Below are 25,951 nucleotides of genomic sequence, written 5' to 3' on the forward strand. Positions count from 1 at the left end.
AGGAGAAGTTGGGATTTTAAACCAGTGGAAGCATGACACTCAGCATACCTCTTTCCCCTAATTAGCTCTTTAAATACTCTGAAAATGCAGTATACCTAGAGGGAAAGAGTATCTGTCCAGCCCCAAAGGCACACTGTGGATTAAAAATTGTACCTCATCACTGATTTCAGCATGTCACCTTGGCAGCAGCCACAAGCACGCCAGAGGTGATGGCTGCCTGTTTTATTCAGGTCAACCAACCTTAAAGATTTTCCTAGCACTGGTGGCATTGAAAACTATATTTTTTTTAATCATCAGTAGGTTAATATGATTTATATTTATACCATCGTCCTTGAAAGACAAATAAACCTCTCAGTAAAGAGCCTTTTCTAAAGCACCCTCACTTCAGCACTGAACATTTGGCTGTCATTAACTGAGTCACATTTATGCAGATGAGGAATTTACCAATAAAATCTATGAACACGGTTATCTTGCTCTTCATCTCTGATTTTTGGAATCTAAACAAAACAATAAAACTGCTGATTTCTTTTATTGTTATCAGTCCGTCATATTCTGCAATAACGTTAAGCTGCTCGCAATCTCAGGGAATGTATGCATTCAAACATTATACATTCTAAAATTCAATATCATTTAAAAGTGCTAATGCAATGAGTACAATAAATTAAGACTATTCTGTATATGCATTACTTTTTATTAATTTCATGTTTATTAGGCCTTAGTTAAATCGAATTTGCCAACTGATTTTAAAGTAAATACCTTTCTGTAGTCCTGAGGGATGAATTGCCTTTTGCTGCAACAGCAAAACCCTGCGAGTGACATGTTTCTAACAGAACTTTTCTAATTATTTCAATTCAAACAGCTTCCACTGTTGGAGACAATTTGGCTGCGGTCTGAGAGCTGCATCACCACAAGCGTCCAAAGAAATCACTTTAATACACACTCAGAAATGAACAAGCGCTGTTTCTACAAGGTGTCATTCCCACTGAGACTACACTGGCAGGCAAGGCTCTGTGTTCCTGTAATCCCGTTCTTCCTTGGGGAACAATTTTTGCCATAAAAGTTTTATTCCCATTGAATAATTTTCATTTCCCTTAAAGAGAGAGACCTTTTATTGCTGCAGGATAAACAGAATTTTAAAGATTCAGGACTCAAGTTTAACTCATTCCACGCAGTGTCCAATACCTTCAGCCTCACTATGTTACATTCCATCCAGAGAATGTATCTGGCTGGATTCTGTTTACTCTCTTCTCTTTTTTCATTATGTTTAATTGCTCTATGCCAAAAGATTCACCACGCCTTTCTGTCTCCCAAATTGTGTTTTAACATAAGCCTAACGGTTCCATAATCAATATAAGAAATAGGTTAACACCCTTACATACTATCATTAAGTAAAACAGTGAGGATGGAGAGAGAAATGTGCACTTCATTCCATAAACGCAGTTATAACTCAAAAAAGAGAAGCAATAATAACACTACTACTAAATATTTAGTGAATCCAAAGAAATCTCTCAAAAATATTTCGTCACAGAATGTGGACAATAGTTTCTGTTAAAGATGTAAATACATTAAGACTGAAATTCAAAGTACAGTCAGGTCTTCCTCTTTCTCTAATTGTCTGTCTATTGTCTAATACGCTTTTCCTATCTGTGCCAAGGTTCACTCTTTGGGTAATGCTGGTAGATTACCCTGATTTATCAGTGTACAAAATACTATGAAACTGAAATACTATGATTCTAGTAGCAGTCAGGCTACTGTAAATACATTTTGTATGTTGTGATAGTTTCATGGTATCGATTAAATAACAGCAGCAATTACTCTCAACTTTCCAATGAGGTCAATATGGGTCAATGACATCCAACCACCAAGCTGTACAGAAGGTTGGTCTACACACAGTTCTGAAAAGAACTATGCTATCTTCCACTCTTCCAGCCTTTTCAAAATGCTTGTCATGTCTTTTTCTCAGTGAGATTATAAACTCCTAGAGCTCAGATTAACCTTTTCTGTATACTGTTCACTGTCGCTTCTGTGGCCAATTATTTGTGCATCAAAGACCTATACAGAATTTCTATTATAATTTAAAATTATGGTAGGAAGTGTTGAAGATTGATAAATCTAGAACCACGTTACCCCTGAACACTCCCCATTCAGTGGTCCTAAATGCAGACAGCCAGCCACTCTTGCCTAAAACAGCATTTCATTCTCTATTTCATGATCCCGATCCAGGAAGAGCCACCAAGCCTAATACTTAATACCTAGCTGAACAGAGTATTAAGACAGAGACTTCAAGATCTAGCATTATACTCGACCTTTTGAGTTTTGCTCCAATCAGTACCTCAGAAATTGATTTTTCTCTTATTCAGTACACCCAAATAGTTTCATTAAACTGAAAGATGACGTGACCTCCCAACAAGGAAAGGCCATCAGAACCTGTTCTGCAGTCTGTGTTATATAAAAGCCCTAATCAGCAGCCACTGAGCAGCTGAGAATATCAAACACATCCACCTCAGTTATTATATGACAATCATACTAGCAGCAGTCTTCAGAAGAAATTATGTACAGAATATTAAATTATCAAATTTTTGGACTTGTTTAAACGTCTGGCAGCAGAACACACAGCTGGATTTGGACTGCATCAAAGTAAAACTTCGGCCATTACCTGTTCATCACAGCAAGTATGTCAGAAAGTTTCCTAATCTAAATGCATTCAAGGACTTTGGTAGACGAAGTTACTCCCTATCAGATGACAGCTTCCCCCAATTACACTTTTAACCTTAAATAAATGAGGTAACCACATTACTGTTACTGTTAGTCCCAATCGGCTTGTAAATGCTTTACTCCTGCAGAGGCGGTGAGGCCCAAAGGATAAAGGTTATGCCAAGGGTGGCCAATGGGCAGAATGAGCTTTTGTACCACCTGGACCCTGGCAATGGTATAATAAATGGAAAGTTCTCCTATTAAAATAGTGGAGATCATTTGGGCATATGTAAAAGAAAAAAGATTAGTCCCTTGAGCTTGTAAGGAAGTGTGTGAGCAGCCTCGTGTCAGTGTCGTCACCTGAAAACAGGGGCTTGGTTAAAGACGACCAGACTATATTTTCTGCAATCTGTCCCTCAACTCATACCTGCTCTTTTTTTTTTTTTTTTTCTTTTCTGCAAACTCTTGCTTTCCTGTTCTAATATCTAAGAAGTCTCCAAACCTGTTCAATACCTTCTCCACAGATCCCAACCCCTCCTGCCTGGTGCCTACTCAAGAGTCATCACAATTCTAATCCTTGCAAGAACTCTCCCCTCCTACCCCGAATCCTGTCTGACAGAGTCCCTTCTATCCCTTCGGCCCTAAACCCTAAACCTCCTCAGTTTCTCATTCACAAGGGCGGGGCTTTTTCATTAAAGCTGATTACAATTAAAGCAATTATGACCTCTTTGTGCTAAAGGAGAGTATCATATATTTATATTTGTGTTTTTATCATCAGAGGTCTTGTTCATCCTTGCTTCCCAAAACTCCTTCAGACCCAGTGGTCGCCTTTCTCTTTCTCCTGCTACACCACGCTGTCATGTCAAACCTTCCTGCCCTCACAGTTTCTAGATTTGTGTTCTTCTAACCTAACCCTGCAATGACTATAATCCCGCACTCCATTTATGCTAGCAGCTCTCCTTCGATCTCTCTTTCAGTAGTGCGCTTTGAGCCCACCATATGCCTGTTCTTTACCTCAATTAAGCAAATTAAGGCATGGGGAAGAACAGGAGTGAAAGAGCAACTTAAACTCCACCTGAGACAACAATTATCAAAAAAAGGTCTTTCCTAATGAGACCATAGGGACAAGAAAATGCTTTGGAACTAAGTGCAAAAAAAAAAAAAAAAAAAAAAAAAGTAACTCAGCAAGATTTTTTAATTTTTTTTTTTTCTTTAAATAAAATTAATCCTAGAAAATCTGAGCTAGGGTTAGCCTGGTAGAAAAGTGTGTGGACTTTTTCAAGCACCCCAACCATAGAAAAATAATAAACAGAAATTTTAGAAGTGCAGTTTAACAAATGCTTGATCTCAATGAATCACCAGTAAAAGGAGGAGGAGAAAAAAAAAAAAGCAGCAACCACACACCACAAAACAAACCCCACACACCATGAAATTTATTGCATGGCAACACTGAAGTGGTGGGAGTTTTATCTGGCAGAAAAGAAATAAGGGAACTAGTAGTAGCCATTCTGTACCTTAAATCAAAGCTGTTCACTTTTTAAAAATCATTATTATTCCCCATTCAAAACATGTTTGCTGATTATAAAGCTCTGGAAGAGTCCAGATATGAAAACAGGCATATAATAACATACACTACCTCTCAGTTTAACCTGCTATTGCCTTTTTTAATAAAGTTATGGCAATTACACAAAAATTCTTTGGCCATGCACACTCAGGTTTAATCTGCAGAGGACATAATGCCAGCACAGATAAAACTAAGCCTTCTTTGGACTGGACCAAGGGAAATACCCAACATTTTCCCCACGCAATGAATACCACTTGCCCTCTCCTCACTCTGTCAGCACTGTTCAGATCAACCCCTCAATGGAGAGCCCTAATCTTTCCCTAACCCCATCTACCCTCATGTAGCTTCCAAAATAATGAAATGTCCGTAAATGGTGAAATGCCTCCCCAGGAAGAGCAGCGATCTTCCTCGCCCCAGCTCCCCTACCACTCTGCTTCTGAGCACCTTCCTTAACAAAAGAATCTGGAACTTTAATCCTCAGAATAACCCTGTATTGGGCACATCCACCCTGGGCCAAGGCATGACAGCCCTGGAAAATCCCAACCTCTAAAAAATATTGTATTGCACATAACTACAAGGAGTCCTTCCACTCCCACAGAATCAATGGGATGGCTGCAGAAGCCTTTACCTACGTAAAAGACAAGTGTCTGTCAGCGTCACACAAAAAAAGACATGCAAAACTGGTCAGAAATTAGACCATATTGTTGAAGTGGTAAAGGCTGTTGCTTTGTGGAGGTTTGTATGTGTATAGAGCTCTGGGACATGAGTAGTCCTAACGGCAGAAAAAAATATAAAATAAAATCCCAGTTTCAAAATTCAGTGCCTCCCTCTTTCCTTCAGCCACCAGAGAAAGCACTGAAGAACTGCTGCATGAGTGCCTGTTGTCTTCAAACATGGAAAGTCTGAAGTAGAAGGAAGAAAAAACCCAAACCTTTATAAGGCTAAAAATGTAAGGACTGGAAACGCAGGGTTATAGTTACTTATGAATTATGTTGCCCTTATTCATAGTAAGGATTTTCAAGACTTGAGAGAGGAGAGATTTCAGCACTTTGAGAAAGAGAATTACATACGTGGAGAAATTCTAATCATTTAAAATTAGTAAGATGTATTACCCATCCAGAGAGAGGAAAAAAAAAATCAAATTAAAAAGCTATATTACAGGTCTAGAGAAGTTGATTCCACTTTAAAGGCAGTAATGGTAAGGTAGGCTGACATACAAAAGTGACCATCTGGACTGCAAAATAAGATATTGTCTTACAGGAAGAAAGCTGCAAACATACCTTCACCTCAGGAGATGGAAACCTGCACGGTCAGCAGCCAACCAGAAAATCAGATGGATTCATTTGTTTGTTTTTAATGGATGAAATGATAATAGCAAGGTTCCTTGTGGTTAGAAGAGGTTTGTATCCATTAATAAAACTGACACCTTTTATCTGGCTGCTGTAATTACTTGCTGAGCTTCAAGCATATTTTTATTTTCATTTGCATTTCCTGAACAAGAAATGCATCCCAAAGAGGTGGCAAGAATGCTTAAGAACAACCTTTCTAGAAATCTGGAATTCACAATTTTTTTTCTCTGGCCTGTAAAACTCAAGAGGTTAAAAGTTATACATTAAAAATAGAAATTTCCTTAACAGCCTCTTCTTCATTTCTTATTGAGTATACTATTGAACTGACAGAATAATTATATACCATAGACTGTGATAAAGCCATTAAATATGGCGGTAAATATAATACTTTGCTTTGTTTTATGTAACAATCCCTATTTGGCTCAACTGAAACAAGAGGTCTGAGTCACAGGAAATACATTGCAAAGAGCAGTGCACTGAATTTTCACGTATGTTAAATTATCGTGAAAAACGATGTTAATTTTTTGAACTGTGATGCATGTTTCTATAATAACTTCAATTCCTTTCCAGCTGTGTGCATAAGAGCTTTGCACTTTCGAACAGCTCAGGAATAGCAGTGAACTCTGCTTTAAAGTCCCACAAAACTGTTTATCCATGCAGTGTCTGAGCCAATTGAAGAAATGCTGTGAGCACAGACTGTCTGTCTGCAGAAGCATTTGTTATTGTTTCTGCTATGATTAAATGGGAATGACAAGTATCTTGATAAAAGGATGATCATATTTCCCTTGTAATCTTTTTCCAGAGCAATAACATTTTGCAGCAGTCTTCAGGAAAATCAAAACACATCCCTTGTCTGCTACAGCAAAGTTCCTATACATAAATATCAAATTGATGTTTATTTACTTCTTTGTGCATTAGAAAGTGATTCGATTTAGATTTCTATATTGATTAAAGGGAGAAGCGGGGAGAAACAAAACACCTCACCTCACATCACGGCAGAACGGCACTGTCAGCAAGCTGTGACGAACCCAAAGGCTGACACCTTACAAACTGGCACCAATACACTTGGACGCACACACCAGCTCGCGGAAACCACTCACTTCAGTGTCACGTGGATGAATATGCAGGACTTAAACTGACCTTTAATTGTAGATCTAAGGAGCTGGGCCCAGTGAAACACGACATCTTATATTCTCATCCTGCTTAGCAGAAATGACCCTTGCAAACAAGACTTTTAACCAGGCCCTGAGGGACTTTTCACAAGGTGGTGAGTATCTGATTATCTCAGCCTCTTTCCCCATGGAATACTAATCCTGAATAACTGGACACAAAAGCTCCCCTTTAGAATGTCAAATAAGTTATCTGCTTCAGTTCAAAGTTAATTAAGATGCAAATTGAAGACACAACGTTACAGCAGAGCTGCCTAACCCTAAATGAAGACATTCAACAGTATGAGGGACAGCTGCCCATAACAGAAGAACGTTCTTCATGCCAGTATGTTTAGACTAACTGGTATACACCTCTTTGGTAACCAGAGCCAAGCAAATTTTCACTCTGTGATGTTTACATGGCTCTTGCCTTATGAAGGCAGTCTCCATTTAACAGACGGATTCACACTGAATTTTCTTCACATGAAATCAGGATCTTTCTTGAAGTAAAGACAATGGGAGGTCAGTACAGCTGACTGATGAATGCCAAAATCTGTTCCGTTAAATAAAGCTAATGACAAAACTCAGGAGAGGGAGCAGCACTTCATAGTGAGTTCCCATTTACTAATTTTGTTTCAAACTCATCAACAACTCCTATAGATCATCCTAAGACTCCAAGACAACAGAATATTTCCATTTTGGATTTTATCAGTCTTCTACAAACATCACCTACAGCACACACAAGCATGGCTAACACGTACTCACACATAAGTGTTATCAATGCTGAAATTAAAAATGCATTAATGGAATAATAGTATACAATATGATAGATGAATCACCTTGGATATCAGAAGTAAAACTATACAGTGACTCTACATAAAATATTTACAGCTGACCCTTGTTCTAATCATACAGAGTACAAATTAGAGACAAACAGAGACAGCCGTTAATTCCACGCGGAAGAGAAATCAGAAAAAGATACTCCCCATAATTGTTACATTAAATCATGAAACTCATCACTAAGTTCCTAATAATGACCTCTGACAGACATATCCAAAATACATGCTGCAGGATACTGCTGTTCGGACATACACATTCACACCTGACTCACTGATATGCCTATTCCCTAGCACTCCTGGAAAGTGCTGAAGTAGTATATTACTGATGAGTAAAACTCTCCGTAATTTTAAAATTCTTTTTTGCTTGAGAACATGAGAAACTCCCTAATGATTTCATAAATAGTTTCATCTGTGGTTGCTACCTTTCTTGAATGGCAAAAATGGAAAGAATGGGAACTGAAACAAAGATTCCTTTTCTGCTGCTCACTGCTTTTGCATTGAACCGTGGCAAGTAAAATAAGCTGCTACTGACACACGAGACACTTCCAGCCAGCCTCTGACAAGAAGCAGCATACGGTACCAAGCAAACTGTGCAGACAGCGAAAGACAAATCCTAGCAAAGGCTGGCAGAGGCTGCAAACTTGTAAAGGATTTACTCTTTTTGAAATATATTCTAGGCACAGCAGGACATACAGGATTTCATACATTTTTGCGGCAAGTGGCCTAAAGTAAAAAATGCCATGTAAGTGGCAACATAAGCAAAGACTACAAATGTACTAGATAAACACTTCAAAATAAAAGGACATAAAATAGCCAGCAAGTCCTTCCAGTAGCTGTGAAAAAAATAGCGACAGAAGAAAGGTCACTGGCACATCTATTAAATTTCATGCTGAACATTTAAGAGGCTAATTTTGCCAGACTTGAAGGGATCAGCAACTCCTCCCCTAATCTTTTAGATGCAACTCTTTTTATTAGTTCTTGATATGATATGGGATTAAATATTCAAAAAGAGAGAGAGAAAAATATACCAACGGAGAATCCTCTCCCTCTATGAAATTCTGCAAATGAACCACATTCATTATGTGATAATTAATACTGTCATCTGCTAAGACATTTGACTGTAAAAAAACTGCTACAAAGAGTGGGAATTCTCTCTTTCTCAATGTCCCTGATCTATTATAATTTAGAACAACCTTTTTAAATAGAAGATCCAAGTTGGAAGTTTATCAGTACTATGCTAATTGCCACCACGTCAGTAACGGCTAATGACAGAAGCAGGCTAACGCAGTCCTCACTAAAGGTACAATAACCAGCACAAGCAGATTCGAACTTCATACACAAACAACCTGAGTAGAAATTGTTACTGGAAACCTTTTTTTAAATCCAGCTTTGGATAAAACTTAGTTTTATCAAAATTAAGGAGCTTTGCAAAATCTAGTCTTGTGGCTGAACTGCTAGAGAGCCTAACATACTCAGTTCTGTGTTCTTCTCATGTTTCTTTACAAAGGGATGGAATGTAAAACCCCGGTCTTTACACGAAGACACGAACTATCAGCGTCTTTTGATCAGCAAGTATCGGACATAGAATTCCAAACACCATGGTATTTATGTAAGGAGCAAATACATTCAAGGACGTTTATAGTTTTCTTTTTGGAGATTCTCTCATACCGCAGTGTTCTGATACAACTCCAAGACTTTTATCCATTTAAAGATATCTCTATTCTAACAGCCTATTTCTACTCCACTTTGAGTCACACAGAGAAGAACACTGAAATTGCTATGTCAGATAAGAGCACTGGATCTCTTCCAGCTTTCTGTCTCAGAGTAGCAAGCACTAGGTATTTTAAAGGAACCCACAAAGATCTTCATAGGTGACAGCTCTTATTCAATAACATGGCCATACAGTACCTTCTTTTTTCTTTCTTTTCCTAACACCCATTAGTTACTTTCTGGCTTTACACTGGAACATCGGACTTTTATGTCTTAGCTTTTACTACCCTATGTGAATTCTTTATGCATTGCAAACAGCACCAAGGTACATCGCCTTAGAAGGAATCCTACAGAGATTGTATTGTGGGCTTCAATTATCAAACTATACAGCCAGAAATTATGCATACTGATGAACTTAAATAAAAAAAAAAATCAAAAGTATCTTCAGCTTCCTCTGAAAAGTCCTTCTTTGCTACGTTTCCTATGAATTTCAACCCAAACAACATTTTGACATCACTATATTTATGATTCTCCTGTGTATTAGGTTTGTACACAGTTATCTAAAGACTAGGGTCTATTTTATTCTTACACTGGTAAAATAAAAGTACATTCCTTTCCTAGGAGCTACAGTCTTACAAAGGAACACGGGAAACTGCTCAACGCACAGCAGCCGAAATCCCCACAGGAAGTATCTTTGTTGTGTTAATTACATTGGTACGTGTCTATTCATCTTCTGGATTTCAATCCAGTCAATTTGTCCAAATGACAAATAAATGATGACACAAACATATGCTGAAAGATCAAACCAGCAAGTCGCATGATTTCCCTGTTACACGGACAGAAGATTTTTCTGTCATATATCTATGAGGTATCTTGTAAGAACCAGTGGACGGAGAGGCGCCTGCTTCCTGTGTGTCTGGAGGCAAAATATTTGGGTTTGAAACCCAGTTCATGTTTATAAATCCTTACTATTTTCTCCTAACTCCTGTTACCATTTAGGGACACGAAAATGGAGCTGTTGACTCACTCAGGTTGAGCTCCCCTGTGTCCCCACTACAAGGGTTGCCCAGAGTATTGACTCTGTTATCAACTGGCAGCATTTTTTCTGTCTAACCTTCTCTGTATGCAACCGAGCTGCAAGAGAGAAAGGTGGTTTTAAGCTTCTCCTACTTAGGGGATACAGAATAGTGGACAGAAGGATTTACAAAATGCAAAAACTACAACATGCGTATCCCACTGTTGTTGCAAGAAAGAAAAGAAAGGGGGAAATCTCCAATCCTTCCCTCCATGTCGGCTTCCCCTCTTCCTCCCTGGGCCTGCAGCACTCTTCAACATTTTAGTCAATCAGAAATTAACATTTGACAGATATTTATTGTTTCACACTGTGACACAGCAGGCAAATGCCATGTATAATATTTGAGCCTTTTTGAGTCGGTTTTGTTGTTTGTCTGCTGCCCTGTCCACTGGATAAAACACCCTTAGTTTTAATGAGCAGTAGAGTATACTGTCACAGGAACCAAAATATATCTGCAGTAACCAAGATTTTTGTTTTGAAGTGAATTATATGGGAGTCTGCTGTACTTATTTGCAAATCACTTAAATAAGCTGGGGTTGGGTTGTATGTTTGTTTTGTTTTGGTTTTTTATTTAATCACATTTCATTTAGGACAATTTTCTTGGGTAGACACTGCCTGAAAAGATGAGCTAGTAAGTCATTTAAATCACATATGGCTTCTTCAGAGCTCTGTTTGCCAGACACACCAATGGGAAAAGAAAAAGAAGGACGGCAAATACAGAATGGAATAGTCAATACATACCTGCAACAATTCACCTTTTGTATATTTTTACTTAAACCAGCAAGTTCTAGTCCATCATTACTGGATACGGACGAGTGACCTGTGTGACTAAGTAAAAGCAAATTATGGGCTGGTTAACTAATCAAGACTGTCAGTATAATTAAGATTCCAAGCTTTCTCAGGAACATCAGCTACCAAACCTGGAATATCTAAAAACTTCTGTAGCTTGCTTAATTGAAAAATACTTGATTGAATTATTAAAAGCTACAAAAATCTGAAACTTTTGACGAAAAAGAGAACAAACATTTTTTCAGGAAAATGCCAGAAAACAGAACTATGCTGAAGCCAGGGAGGGAAGTGACTAAGCATGCAATTGTAACCATTTGGAATAAATAATTTTTATGCTAGTCACAGTGTGAATGAACATAATTATATGCTTCTTAATTTTGTTCATGTTTTCCTCTTTCAGTTGCAAATCTGCCCAACTGTCATGTTTAGTTTTCTCTTCCAAATGTTACTAATGCTGTATAGTAACACATCACTCTTTGGATTTGAAATTACAATCTCAGAATACCGCACTTGAGTCCAAGCATGACTCCTAATAGAGGTAAGATAGAATGCTTTGTTCTCTGTAGAGATTCTCGTGCGTACGCAAGTGAAAGGAGAAAGTGGAAATTATTTTACAATATTTCAACAGGTCAAATGAAATCAAGGTATTCTGCACTCTTTAATTGCCTACACCTGTATGGCTGTTTGCACTGAAAAGCAGTAAGACTAGGAAGAGTGCAAGAATAATTGTCTTATCTACTAATCTAGGTCTAATCCTAAAAACTGCTCTGTATACATATCTTTTGTTTCAATTAGCTAAAAAATGTTAGCCACCCCTCACAATTTCTATATGGAAAATTAAAGGTAATATTCAGCAGATTTTTAAACAGTTTTCAAAATGGTACTGTTGTAACATCAGAGAAGGTCCTACAGTGAACAGAAGTTGACAAGCTTATTAACAAAAGATTTGAGATAATTTTGCATTTTAAAAAGAAACTTCTTTTCCTATATTTGACAACCATGTTGTCCTCACATGGAATTTTGCTATTTGGTCATTCTAGCTCAAAAAATTAATCAAAATAAATGACACCCATAGCAAGTAATAAAATAACAACAGATATGGAATAACTTGGTGGAAAATAAAACACTGTAAAAATTGAAATGTTACTGACACTAACACCACCTCATTTGTCCTCAGTGAAATGTTACCATTCCTACTCTCCTCAATAACATGGGAAATGCTCAGAGCTCCCTCCTTACCCTCTGGCCAGAACTGGACACCGTCAGGATTATTCCCCGTCCCCCCCAACAAAGCGTCTTACTGTTAGAAAACATTTATTTGTCTAAACCTTCTATTGAAACATATCCATGTCAAGGAAAACTTCATTGGAGGATGCCTTCAGTTTTCCAATTCATTCTCCAAAGAAGAAAAAGTATTTATGTGTTTGCATTTGCTCCACTAACCCATAGTTAAATTGCTCATCACACTAGTTCCAGGCAGACTATCAGGTAGAGCCAGGCATCCCAATATCCTGAATGGCCCCATGGCTTTCTTCTCAGTCTTAGCAAGACACCAATGACCTACACTCCTCCCTTTTGCTGCTCATCAACCACAACCATCATTGGCAAGTCAGGAGCCCTTCAGTGACGAGAGCCTGGAGCAGCCTGTGATACCAAACAGCCTCAAGGGCCACCCAGGTCCATGTTCGAAAACCAGCTGCTCCCCGTCCCCAGCACAGAGCTGCTCTGGGGATGTCACAGCGCTGGAACCAGGCTGCAATTCTGCTTGGATTCAGTTACACAATGCCACCAGCCTGATATCCTAGCTGTTCGAGAGTTCTCCACAGACAAAACTTTTTAGAATATCTCTATGTTAATCTGGCTCCCCACAAAGTTCCTTACCTTTGCCATCTACCATAGTAGGCCAGCGATGCATGTGCTAATTGCTATAGCAAGGTGGAAGTCAGATACTCGTAGGAGAACAAATCACGCTTCACAGGAAAAGCACACTTCATGGTGACACGGAAGGGCTTCTGAATGCTTCAGGCTACAGAAATCTCATACTTGCTGCCTGGGCAATAAGACAATAAACACTCTTCCAGCACTGGCATCCTGGCCCATAGAAGAGCTGCAACAAGCCTGGGATTGTTCTAACTTAATCTCCTTGGCATCTTCACACAGAGACTACAGGCAGAATCACAAGCAGAAGCCACCAAGATTACCTTTCATTTTGCACCTACACATCTCCAGGGCTCTTATGGTGTGTACCTTTCATGCTCTGCAGGTTGGAGCTAGCACTAGGTGCAAGATGTAATTAATTTATTTTCTTTCGGTGATGATAATTTGCCTTCTGTTGCTTCTACTCATACTCCCCTATCACCAAGATGCGGAGGACAAGCCTGAATGAATCAACACTAAATCCTCCGAAACAGAAGCAGCACCTACCAGTTTGAGAGAGTAAATAAAATGATAGCTTTGCATCTCATGTAGTCGTGTCGCCAGAGGATGAGACACGGGCTGCTTGCCTTCAAACAGCTCCAGAGCCATAAGACAAAAAGTCAATCAGGGAACAGTTGAGTGTCCAATGCCTCATTAAGGATACAAGGGTTATGACAGCATCCAGAAAATCCAGCCGCTGGGTGCCATGAACAAAGCTTGTAGGCTTGTATGCAGCATTATCTACCCCAGGACAGCTGAGAGGCCCGTCACCTATCCACAATGCACACATTTAAACAAAACTGTACAGCTGGAAAAGCTTCGTTATTCAACAGTGTGTAACTGTGCACGAGGAAAGCAATAGCCTGTGCTGCCCCGTGAAGCACAGCACCAAGGAGATCCTCTGGGTATACACAAACTGACAGATGTGTCCCTCATGTCCCGTACAAGCAAAAGGATGTTACAGAGGTTACTGACTCCTAGAAAGGGGGCATGACTCCCATTCAGCTTCAGATGTTCCTTCAGCTTATCACAGAATTGTAATATGGGATCCTCTCACCCTCACAGAGAACACAGGAGGCCTTGCAAAGCTAATTGTTCCTAGCAGGAGAGCAAGGGGATATTTTAATTTATTTTAATTTCATTTATCAGCCTCTCCCACCTGCCACTTACCACTCTTTTAGGTCAGGACTGACAAACTACTGGGCTAACACACTCTCTACTCTCAGTCCTCTTTCCCTGCTTCTTCAGAGCATTTAGTGTTGCCTCAGTTTCCCTTGCCTCCATGTGTCTGGAACCTGCCTTTCCCACCCTTCCCTTTCCTGATGTCTGCCTTTGGCAAATCCTGCATCCTGAATTTCCCTCTGCCTTCCCACGCTCTGATATTTACACTGGGATTTATACTCCCCCGGCTCTAATCTGATCCTCATCGAACAGCAGGTTCATTTAATCACTTGCTCAAAAATTGCAAACACATTTTATTAGACTTATCTACTCTCAATGATACAGTGATAGCACACTACAGTACCATTTAGAACAAGCTACTATTGCTAACCCAGCTGACTCCTAGTTTCTTTATAGTGAAATAAAGTCAAGGGAAAGACATACATTGTCACTTCATAAACCCAAAAAGAACACAGTGCAGCACTTGTTAACTACGGTTCCCCAAAGGGACATGCGATTACACACATAGAGGCACTCCTAGACCCAGGAGCCCTAGCTGTGAACAGAAAAATGCTGTATCCAGAAGCCTAAATTCTGAGGTTTGTGCATGAAGAACATAATGCATTGTAGCTAGAAAGCAACATAGTGCTTTTCTGAATTGATTTCTTATAGGAATACCAGAAATGGAAACCACCATTAAATATGAGCTGCATTTTTAAAGAGCAAACATGAAATGTCCTGAGGAAGGCTGATGAGAGGCAAGTGACAGAACCAGGGAAGGCTTATGACTGCTGATTTACACAGAATCCCACTAGCACCTGGTAACTGCTGCTTCTTTATGCTTTGGTAAGTGTACATCTCTTCTATGCATCCCTCATCCCCATTCTACTGGAGCCTGACAATTCTGTCATCCTCTCTTTTCAAATGCACTTTTAGCAAACAGAGGTACCTGGTCATTACAGGTGCCTTCTCATAACCCTGAAAAATGCAAGATCTGCTGTTTCCCCTTTCCTCTGCAAAATGTTTCAGTTCCAGACCAGCTCTGTGCAGGCTTCTCACAGTGAATGTCATTTTCTGATTCACCCTTCTCTATTCTGGCTGCATTTCATGTTAAGCTTTCCACAGGGAAGTCGCAGCTACGTACACAGACCTCAGCTAGAATGAATGGAAAAATAAAAAATACTAGAATTTAACTACACGAGCAAAACCGAAATCAAACATAAAATTAAATTAAAGCAAATTACTGCAAAATCAGATAGTAGTGAAATCCATCTAGAACAATTTTCAGGCAGAAAACCTATTGAAAGTTTAGTACCAAGAGAAAAATCTGGGCCATCACTACCTTGGGATAGTGCATCATTTCCAAACAACTTTGAATTTAATTTGTTTGTTGTGCTGATGAAGAAAACAATGTGTTCATCACAGACTCCACCCAACACATCACTTTTCATCTGTATGAATGTTAAGACATATTTAGCAACACATTTATCAACGTATTTTCTGATGCATGCCATGTCCCCCTCAGAAAAACAAATCAGAGTGATCACAGAGACATATAACTCAAAACGAATAAGCTTTCCAGGTTCTGTGGCATCTCAATTTATGTCTAAGGCTGATATCCCAAAACATAGACTGCCTCCGAGAGTACACCAATAAATGAAATATTTATCTTAAGAGTATGCCTTTGTAGAATTGCATGAAATTCTGACTTCATAGGCAGAAGAGAAGGAATACCATTGTTTCGGAACACTAATATTCAGGCAGCGTGAAGTCATTGAGACATGTGCTCCTTGCAGTTGTCCCTCCAGCCCCTGCCAGGCAGCGTTGCCCAGGACAGGAGGCAGAACTGGCCGGCAACAGCGCAGAGCTGAACCCAAAATGCCCTGGACTCCAGCAACTACCCTGTGGAACAAACACACACAGACCCACCAAGCCTCCAACAAATTCCTACATTTTTAGTCACTCAGGAGTTGTGGTAGTTCTACTGAAAACTAGCTGATCCATAAAAGTAGCTAACCAGTTTAGCCTCGAGTTCTTTTTTCCTGGTTACACGAGTTAAATGGTAAAGCGACAGGGTTGCACAGATATATAAGGTGTAGTTGATAGAAAGCAAAGGTTAAACCACTTACAAAAGGTATCTTCTTATCTAAAATGCAGCTTTAACTGAATTCTCTATTTCCCATAGTTTATAATATGGCCAGACTGGCCTGAAATTTCATATGAAATGTTTCATACTTGGAGCAGCTTTATTTCCACAATTTGAAAAGAACTCATTCAGCTGTATGAAGATATAGAAATGTAATTTTAAAAAAACTGTTTATCAGACACTGGCACTTTTCCTGCTTGTGTAATTCAAAAAGGATCTCAGTAAAGAAAATTGAATTTGGCAGTCCATTAACATAGATTTGATGCTCTCTCTGTTCATCTCTTGATGTCTCACCCCTTTCAGAAAAATGAAAATAACTCATGGTAAAAGAGTGGCTGTTCCCTCTTATTTGTCCAGCATATTGGCAATTATTAAAACCCTGGAAAAGCTGCTAAAGTTTTGCTGACTCATGGTAGCAGAGAAGTTACTGGTTAACTCCACAATGAAGACGGAGGAGAGGGAGAGGACAAAAGAGGAAAAGCCAGAGAATAAGCAACGTTTGGGGAGAAGGCTCAGTCTGAGCTAGGATACTAAGTAGCACCAGCTCTTCAGGAGAAAGAATTTTGATGTTATCTGAAGCTTTACATACTGTGTTTGAACCAGGTGAAGGTTTCATGCCATTTAAGTTTAAGAACCTGACTGAGCCATTTCAACACCGAGTTTACTTGTCACAGGCATCCTCTACTGTCAACAGAGGAAGAGAGGCAGTTCCAAGAAGCAAATTGGCTTTCTGAAGGTCTCCATTGTCTTCTGAAGCTGCCAATCTGGCTCCATCGAGTACAAGGAGACCTCGAGGCAGCGATGGAAAACCTCTAGCAGGCACACCAGCCCTGGCGTGTGACACCGCTGCCAGCACAACAGCTCCCCAGACTGTCACAGTGCCCAGCGCAGGCTGCAGCTTGTTGCTGGCTCCTCAAGCCTACAGATCAGACTTAAGAGCCAGAAACAAGCTGGAGCAGAGTATGAGTGATAGTGACAATGACAGAGATTAATGGAGGAATTAACCCTTTCCCTCTCCACAAATCTGACCCAAAAGGGAGAATTTTCAAGGATGTGCCTTGATACAGGTATGTGTTTCTGACTCCTGACATGAAAGATGTTCACTGTTGTTAGCCAGAGGCAACCGGGCTCCTAATTTAGGCACTACAGATAGGTGCATTAATACTAGTGGGATTACTCTAAGCCTGAAGTCATTCACAGACTAAGTACTAGGCAATGTTGGCATTTTAATATGTGGAAAATTTCAGGTTTCACCTCATTTTAAGTTCTTCTATGCTCACAGCAGTGAATAATAAGGGAGAAGTCAAAGCACATTATTCCAAGGGGTAAGGATTCTGCCTCAGAAAGGAAAAGCAGTTCTCAGAGCCGTCTGGTTGCATCTGAGGGACTGTAACCTGTACCCGCTTCTAACGAGCGGCACACTTCTCTTCAGGCTCTACCCTATTCCTGCAGGACAAAGAGCCATGATTTTACACGTACCCACCATCACCTCTGATCACATCCTTCCTGGTGAAGGAAGCCTGCCAGCGTGGTGCATTTACTGCGATGCCATCTTACCTTTGCTCTGCCCCGATAAAAGGATGTGTCCTTTCTCTACAGCATGCAGGAAGGAACGGAAGAGTAAGAAAAGCGAAAAAGGCTCTTTATGTGATGTATAAGGACAGCCCAGAGTCACACATCTAAAAAACTCTACATATTGTACCTTCCCATAAAATCCTGCTCATTTCAAAAGTTACAATAAATACAATTCACCTGATTAAGGTACTCCACCAAGCTGCTTAGTGTGTATATTGTAAGGGTTACAGAAGTCTGTGTTTGAAGTGTCAGTGTTGTGGCATGATGTGACAGCAACGTGGGAAATAAATGAGCACAATACTCTTGCCTAACCTCCTGGCACTGTGCCTTTTAACAGAGAAGAAAAAAGCAAAAAGGCAAAATGTCAGCTCCAAAACATTTTTCATGTTGTAAAATATAGTGTCCCCACTGAATGCTTGATAAGAGACACACTGAGGGGGCTGATACTTCACTAAAAAATAGTGAGTTATTGCGAAAAGGTCATGTGAACACTTGTCTAATGCAGTAAGAAACAAAACCCCTTGAGACTGAAAGTCTGTATCTATGTCCTACAATGTCACATCAGCCCTTCAGACAGAAGTCTCAGCAGCACACACAGCGCTATTAAGTTCAAGGATGCAAACCAGCTTTTACAAACAGCAAAAGAGACTAAGAGGATTTGGATATTTCAGCACACCTCACTAGTTCACATCGAACCTGACCGTTCCGCTTCTCTTAGTCACTCCGAAGAATCACTCTTTTCCCAGCAGAGCTTACTCATTTGCAAGATAAAAGGAAGACATTTCTGCACATGCCCATAATATTCTTCACCACTGGGGGCAGCTTTACATAAGACTGCGCTCGCCGAAACCAAAGCAACAGTCGGACGGAGCTTTCAGAATGACAGTATGCAGAAGTGAGCAGAGCTTGTTCATTTACAGGCTTCTTCTACCTTCGATGCTACAAAGCAGCTTCCTGGCCGGATCGGGTGCTAAGTGAGGGAACTGCTGTGCTATGGAATACAGATGTGTGAATTCAGATAGCTAAACGGTGCTTGGAGGAATCTAACATGCTGTCCTATAAAGAGAAATTTTAAAAGCCAGGTTCTTAACTATAAAGATGCAAAAAGGTAATATCCATGAAGATCCTATTACCTAGGAAGAATTTGACATTTTGCTGCGAATGCTGTGTTGGGATTGATTTATTCTTGGAATGTTCTACATGGCTGGCAAAGAATAATGTTCCAAAATCGGTGCATCTCCCAAGGGGTCCAATTTTTCTTCCTGGGTGTCAGCGAGCCCTGACTCACTACAGTGCAGCTGACAGGGGCTGCCATGCTTGTGGCACACTAAGCAAAAAACAAAAGACCTAAGGACGACCTTTGAACAACACAAAGGATGGGTATGTTTTTCATGTTATTTTTTTAATGTATAGTTTATAGCCACTGCATAGCCTGTGTTTTAATTACTCCATAGACTTACCTTGATGTGATTCGTTATTACAGTTAAATTGCTTAGGGATTACATCTTCTACCCAACTGTTTTCCAGTATTTATATAAAGGCATTCTTTTAAAAAAATCTGAGTAAAGAAAACAATATGAAAAGTAGTTGAGTCGAGCTAAGGCTTTTTAAATGATTGTTGAAATAGTAGATTTTAGCATGATTGAAAGAAATGACTGATGTGTGGGGGGATAACTTTTCTAAGTTGTTTTTATTTCCAGGTTTCAATGTAATTAGGCTACTGAGCGGATCAGCTGTAGCTCTGGTAATAGCCCCTACTGTATTACTGACAATGCTTTCTTCTGCTGAACGAGGATGCCCTAAGGGCTGTAGGTGTGAAGGCAAAATGGTATATTGTGAATCTCAGAAATTGCAGGAGATTCCCTCAAGTATATCTGCTGGTTGTTTAGGTTTGTCCCTTCGATATAACAGCCTCCAAAAACTAAAATACAATCAATTTAAAGGTCTTAATCAACTCACCTGGCTCTATTTAGACCATAACCACATCAGCAATATTGACGAAAATGCTTTCAATGGAATACGCAGACTAAAGGAGTTGATCTTGAGTTCCAACAGAATCTCCTATTTTCTTAATAATACCTTCAGACCTGTGACAAATCTCCGGAATTTGGATCTGTCATACAATCAGCTGCAGTCTCTGGGATCTGAACAGTTCAGGGGCTTAAGGAAGCTGCTGAGTTTACATTTGCGGTCCAATTCCCTAAGAACCATCCCTGTTCGCATATTTCAAGATTGCAGGAACCTTGAACTGTTGGACCTGGGTTATAATCGCATCCGGAGTTTAGCAAGGAATGTCTTTGCAGGCATGATCAGACTGAAAGAGCTTCATCTGGAGCACAATCAATTTTCTAAGCTCAACTTGGCACTTTTTCCAAGGCTAGTCAGCCTTCAAAACCTTTATTTACAGTGGAATAAAATCAGTGTGATAGGACAAACTATGTCCTGGACCTGGAGCTCATTACAAAGACTTGATTTATCTGGCAATGAAATAGAAGCTTTCAGTGGACCTAGTGTTTTTCAGTGTGTGCCCAATTTACAGCGCCTCAACCTGGATTCAAACAAGCTCACATTTATTGGTCAAGAAATTTTGGATTCTTGGATATCCCTCAATGACATCAGCCTTGCTGGGAATATATGGGAATGCAGCAGAAACATTTGCTCTCTGGTAAACTGGCTTAAAAGTTTTAAAGGGCTGAGGGAAAATACAATTATTTGTGCCAGCCCCAAAGAGCTGCAAGGGGTGAATGTTATCGATGCAGTGAAAAACTACAGCATCTGTGGCAAAAGTACCACAGAAAGGTTTGAATTAGCACGAGCTCTCCCAAAGCCAACGTTTAAACCAAAACTCACCAGGCCTAAACATGACAGCAAGCCCCCTCTGCCCCCAACTATCGGAGCCACTGAATCGAGCTCCGAACCCGAGCACGACACAGAACACATCTCCTTCCATAAAATCATAGCAGGCAGCGTGGCCCTTTTCTTGTCTGTGCTTGTGATCCTGCTGGTAATCTATGTGTCATGGAAGCGTTACCCAGCCAGTATGAAGCAGCTGCAGCAGCGCTCTCTCATGCGAAGGCACAGGAAAAAGAAACGACAGTCACTGAAGCAAATGACTCCAAGCACACAGGAATTTTATGTAGATTACAAACCCACCAACACTGAAACCAGCGAGATGCTGCTGAATGGAACAGGACCCTGCACGTATAACAAATCAGGCTCCAGGGAATGCGAGGTATGAACCATTGTGATAAAAGAGCTTTTAAAAGCTGGGAAATAGTGGTGCTTTATTGAACTCTAGGGACTATAAAGGGAACGTTTTTCTCACTTTTCTGGCACAGCTCTTCCATGTCACTTTTTTGTACATTCATAATACTGGTCATTTTACTCTCATACATAAGCAACTCATTGAAATTTAAATACCGCAATCAATGTGAAGCCTGAGCTCTGGTTTAATACAATACCTATTGTACAAACCCCTTCTCCTGATTTCATTAAAGTCTCTCTTGTTTTTAAATAGAAAACTTCTTTCATAAGCAATCCACTGCACCTGCAGCGACTGTGCCTCTGTTTAGAGAAAAAAATTACAACAATTAAGAAAAAAAACCATCTAAATCTGACTCAGCTTCCCTCCTTCCCTGTTTCCCTCCCCCTCCTGCCCGCCAACCCCAGCCCTTCCTCTGAAACTCACTCTTTGAACCAAGAACAAACTAAATACCCAGGTACTATAGCACCATGTGAATTTTGAGTTGGCTGAGGACAGAGATGGGGCAGGAACAGCTCTGAAGGAATGCCTGCTTTCTGCCCAACACAAGATAGACTAAAAAGCCAGTGGGGAGTTAAAGCACTACTTTAGGACACAAGGTATCACACCAAAAGCAAAGCAGAGGGAAACATAGGCTTAATAAAAATTTAAGAACAAAAACGTACAATGGGATTTATGTACTGCATTACAATACAGTGGTTCTAGGGCTGACAACTATTAATCGAAACCTGTTTCTGTGACTTCATACAAAAGGTGCCAGTGTTTATCCCTTACATCCAGTTGCCTTTCAGAAAGTAGTCAAAAGGCATTCATTAAATGAGAAGCAGAAATTCCTTATTGATGCAATTAGAGGAACTCGAATGTGCAGCAGCAAAAGCAAGACCACTTCCTGCACACGTTTGTTTCAGGGCTCATTAGAAATTCTCTTTTCAAGACTGTCAAAGACATTATGTAGCTGAGGAAACCATTAAATCTGTCATGTTCTTCTATTTATTTTTATTTGCTGGGCTGAGCTTGTTAGGGTTTTGTGGTGTGTTTTGTACACTGTCCCTCTAATAAGTAAATAAAGCTTCATTACTTACAAAGCCAAACAGTGTATATTTTAGAGACACTACAACTGCAAAGAGCTTTCAGAGGAAATTGGTTACTCAGTGATGTGAGAAAGTGCATCCAAAAATCCTCAAAGAAATCAGTGACAAATTATTTTCATCTCTTAGCAAAACCCTAATGACATTACAAGAATTCAGAGCTATTAATGTTTAATGTGTAGTCATTCACCAGTGGTTCTGGACAAAACAGATTTCTAACCCAGCTACTCCCTGCCCTCCCTCTTCCAAAGTCATGTATTTTCGTTGGTTGCAGAAGAATATAACATCTCCCATATTTCCAAATAAATCATACCTCCTATTTTGATGATCAGGAAGTGGGGGGGGGGTGTAGGGAGCTGTGGTGGTTCACTCTTGAAATAATACAGCAGCATCGATATAGAACCAAGTCAGTAATTTAATTATCTCTATTTCACAACTTGATTTGGCTTAGTAAACTGCACGTCTTCAATCGCTTGGCAGGGAATGTTTCTACAAAGCAGTTTGACTGCAGCAGATTAGAAAAAGCAAAACCTTAGCAGAATGTTCTCCTGAATTTTTACTGCGAAAAACCTAATCACAGCCCATCACCTTGAAATATGTTAGATACAATGAACATAAAGCTAGAAAGCATCTCTTAAAAAGAACTAATACACTTGGAGGGGTTTGTTTTGTGGGTTTTTTTTTCACATAATGAAAACATTCTCATTTTCAAGGACTGTAGTGAGGAAATATCTGACAGCAGAAGCCTGAGACTATACTGAACCCTGCAACACGGAGACCCTATTTTACTGAGTACAAAGAGGATCTCACACAATTAATAATACAAGTGCTTGAGACGTTTCAGCAGCGCTGAGCAGGCTGTGATTTTTAACCTGATTTGCACCTTGAAAGTTGCTATTTAAAAGTCAACACACATTGAATTACCTTAGCTATTAGGGATTCAGTTTTCCACCAGCAGGTCTTGGTTAGCTCTGTACTGAAGGATTACAGTGTGCTGTAAACTTCATATTAAGAACCATCTCAGTACTTCTACAGGCTTTAATGTCTGCAGTGGTCACTAATATAAGGCACAGCCAAAACAAGAAAGATTTGGCCCCAAATATACATATGTTCATATATACATATACACACATGTATATGAGTATATATGAATATATGTATATATATTCATATATGTATAACAATAGGAGAAAATTTTGCTATTTAGTTTTGGGAGTGTAAACTACAATCAGAAAATAATGTCATACTATTCATTTACTATTTTTGATACCTGAAAATATTCAATACCTCTTCTAAAACTTCTCAATGGACTGTGATTGAGCTGTATATAAATGAGTTTGACTTTATATGCTTCCTTTTATGCTTCTTCAATGTCTTGTTCTAACCATAACAATACGCAGAAAGAAGCAATCTATAACTACCTACAGAAAGCAATACCTGTAAAATTATCACTAGTTCCTTTCAAAAAATATTTAATTATGGGTGTGGAAAAAGAAAAATAAGGCCAATATGTCTTTAATCATAGATGGATAACAAAAATAATAACGAAAATCCAGCATGTTTATATTCAAGCACAGACATGCTCAGACCAACTAATGCGTTTATTGCCTGAAAAACTACAGATTCACTTTTCATGAATTTCCAAACATACACCAAAGACAGATGAATGTGTAAGTGCTGCTGTCGTCATTGGCAATGAAACCACTGGCTGATTACACAAAACAAGATGCCAAGTGCAACTTTTTGAACCTTCTTGCACAGCCCAAGGCCCGTGAGCCGAGTTGTTAAATCCCACTCTAGTGGCTATGGCTTAGGAAACGTTTTAAACCAGGTTCATAGCATGTCAACACACATTACAAAACTCATGCTTTCATCTGTGCAAAGACTACGAGAACTAAACTGAACTTAGTCTCACCACTGCCAATTTAAAACTATAGCAGTGGCTTGTTTTAGGCGGTTGGGCCACCAGAGTCACAAATTCTAATAATTCTGTAGGAAATGACCTGGTCTTAGCTGAGCAGCTTTCAGTCACAGCTGCCCCTTTCCTGAATACAAATGAAGAGCTAAAGCCTCAAAGATTCCAGAGAGGACATTTTCTCCTTTGCTTCTCTCCAGTTTAAGCAGCAGGTGTCTAGAGTTCTTATCCCGCTTTGCCTTGGGTTTTGGATATTTTGGTGCCAGTCTTTCACAAAACTGTTAAGATCTTGCTGGGGTGATGTTGAGGAATCCTCAGAGGATGCACAACAACTATGACAGCTCTTACAAGCCCCTAAGCCGCCTTACAAGTATTTTAGGCACCAGCTTGAGGACGGAGATGTGACGGAATGCCTCTCATGACCTGGGCTGTCCCTTAATGGATCTGAAACTGTCTACATATTCCAAGTTTATGAGAGCAGCAATGCATATTGTAGGTGCCTGGGGTTTGTTTTGTTGCTGTTTGTTGTTGTTTTTATAAAAAAATCACCTTCTATTTCTTTTCCGAAGTCATATATGGTGTTCTGGGACTACCACTTGAAGACCAAGGCTTTTCAAGCCACAGACAAAGTGCAGTACTCTTCCATGCCCATTTTCATGGGTTTTGCTGCCTTTCTTGCAGTCTACATTTATTTTAAAAATGTTGACACAAATGTTAGGTGGAATCACCAAACAAGACTGTTTCACTTTATCGTAGCACCCCAAAATTCTTAATAGAAGTCAAGACTTCCTCTGCTGGCCACTGTACAAATGTCTTCTAAAAATCTCTTACATTAAATGTTTATGAGGGATATTGAGAAGACAGACAGAAGATGGCAAATAAACATGACAGATTTGAGGCAATTTGCTCAAGATGACACACCACTTGAGTACTGGGTATATAATCCAGTCTCCTCAGACATCCTCCTAGCCAGTGGAAAACTTGAGCTCCCAACTAAATGACCTAGCTCCTGGAATATTCAAGCGATATTTCAGAATAATAAACCACACAGAATGCACATCTTTGGGAAAAGAAAATAACTAACGTGCTAAGCAAATTCAAGGAGACTGGTAATGTTCATTCACTGTGTTGAGATTACCTCCAGCAATTGCAGAGTAAGAGAAAAATAATAAGAACAAGTGGCTTGAGTATAATGAATGCAAGCTTCTCCCCTTGGCTGGTAGGTTTTCATTACTCACTATCTGTACTTACAATCATCACAGCTTAAGGTCTGGCAATGCTTTTTTTTTTTTCCCAATTATGAAGAAATAGTGAACCTTGATATAAAATTCAATTGCAAAATGAACAGAAATGTACAATATTCCTGCAAACACAATTAGACATTTTCAGTTTGCTGCAAGCTAACGGGCTTTGCTGTCAGGCACTCGACTCTAGATAAATATTCTCTAAGATGAATTTCTGTGGAACAATAGTGACATCCAGCGGGTAGTTAGCTTAATCACAGGTATCTATCGTTTACATCAATTCACATACAGATGTGTTCGCCTTTTAACTTTGTATTCTTCTGTCTCACATTCTAGTAGCATCAAATCCTTTCACCATACTAAGTATTCTACTGTATTTTAACTTCATCTCTGCGTATAGAAGCCATAAAGTGAATATAGTGAATAAGTGGAGAAAATAAGAGTAGATGAATGCTAGCAAGATATGGTCTAACCA

General features: G+C 39.6%; 2 protein-coding genes across 4 annotated transcripts in view; one reads left to right on the plus strand and one right to left on the minus strand.

Moving 5' to 3' along the window:
- The window catches only part of CTNNA3 (catenin alpha 3), a 499,026-nt gene that overhangs the window by 248,532 nt on the left and 224,543 nt on the right, over nt 1–25,951 (minus strand). The gene's annotated exons all lie outside the window — the stretch shown is intronic.
- LRRTM3 (leucine rich repeat transmembrane neuronal 3) overlaps nt 19,619–25,951 on the plus strand; it is an 80,551-nt gene continuing 74,218 nt past the window's right edge. Inside the window, exon 1 of the mRNA XM_065639256.1 lies at nt 19,619–21,199. Within this exon, the coding sequence (XP_065495328.1) occupies nt 19,619–21,199 (1,581 nt within the window). The remainder of the gene's footprint in view (nt 21,200–25,951) is intronic.

The sequence above is a fragment of the Caloenas nicobarica genome, chromosome 7 (genome assembly GCF_036013445.1).
Source record: "Caloenas nicobarica isolate bCalNic1 chromosome 7, bCalNic1.hap1, whole genome shotgun sequence".
Lineage (NCBI taxonomy): Eukaryota > Metazoa > Chordata > Aves > Columbiformes > Columbidae > Caloenas > Caloenas nicobarica.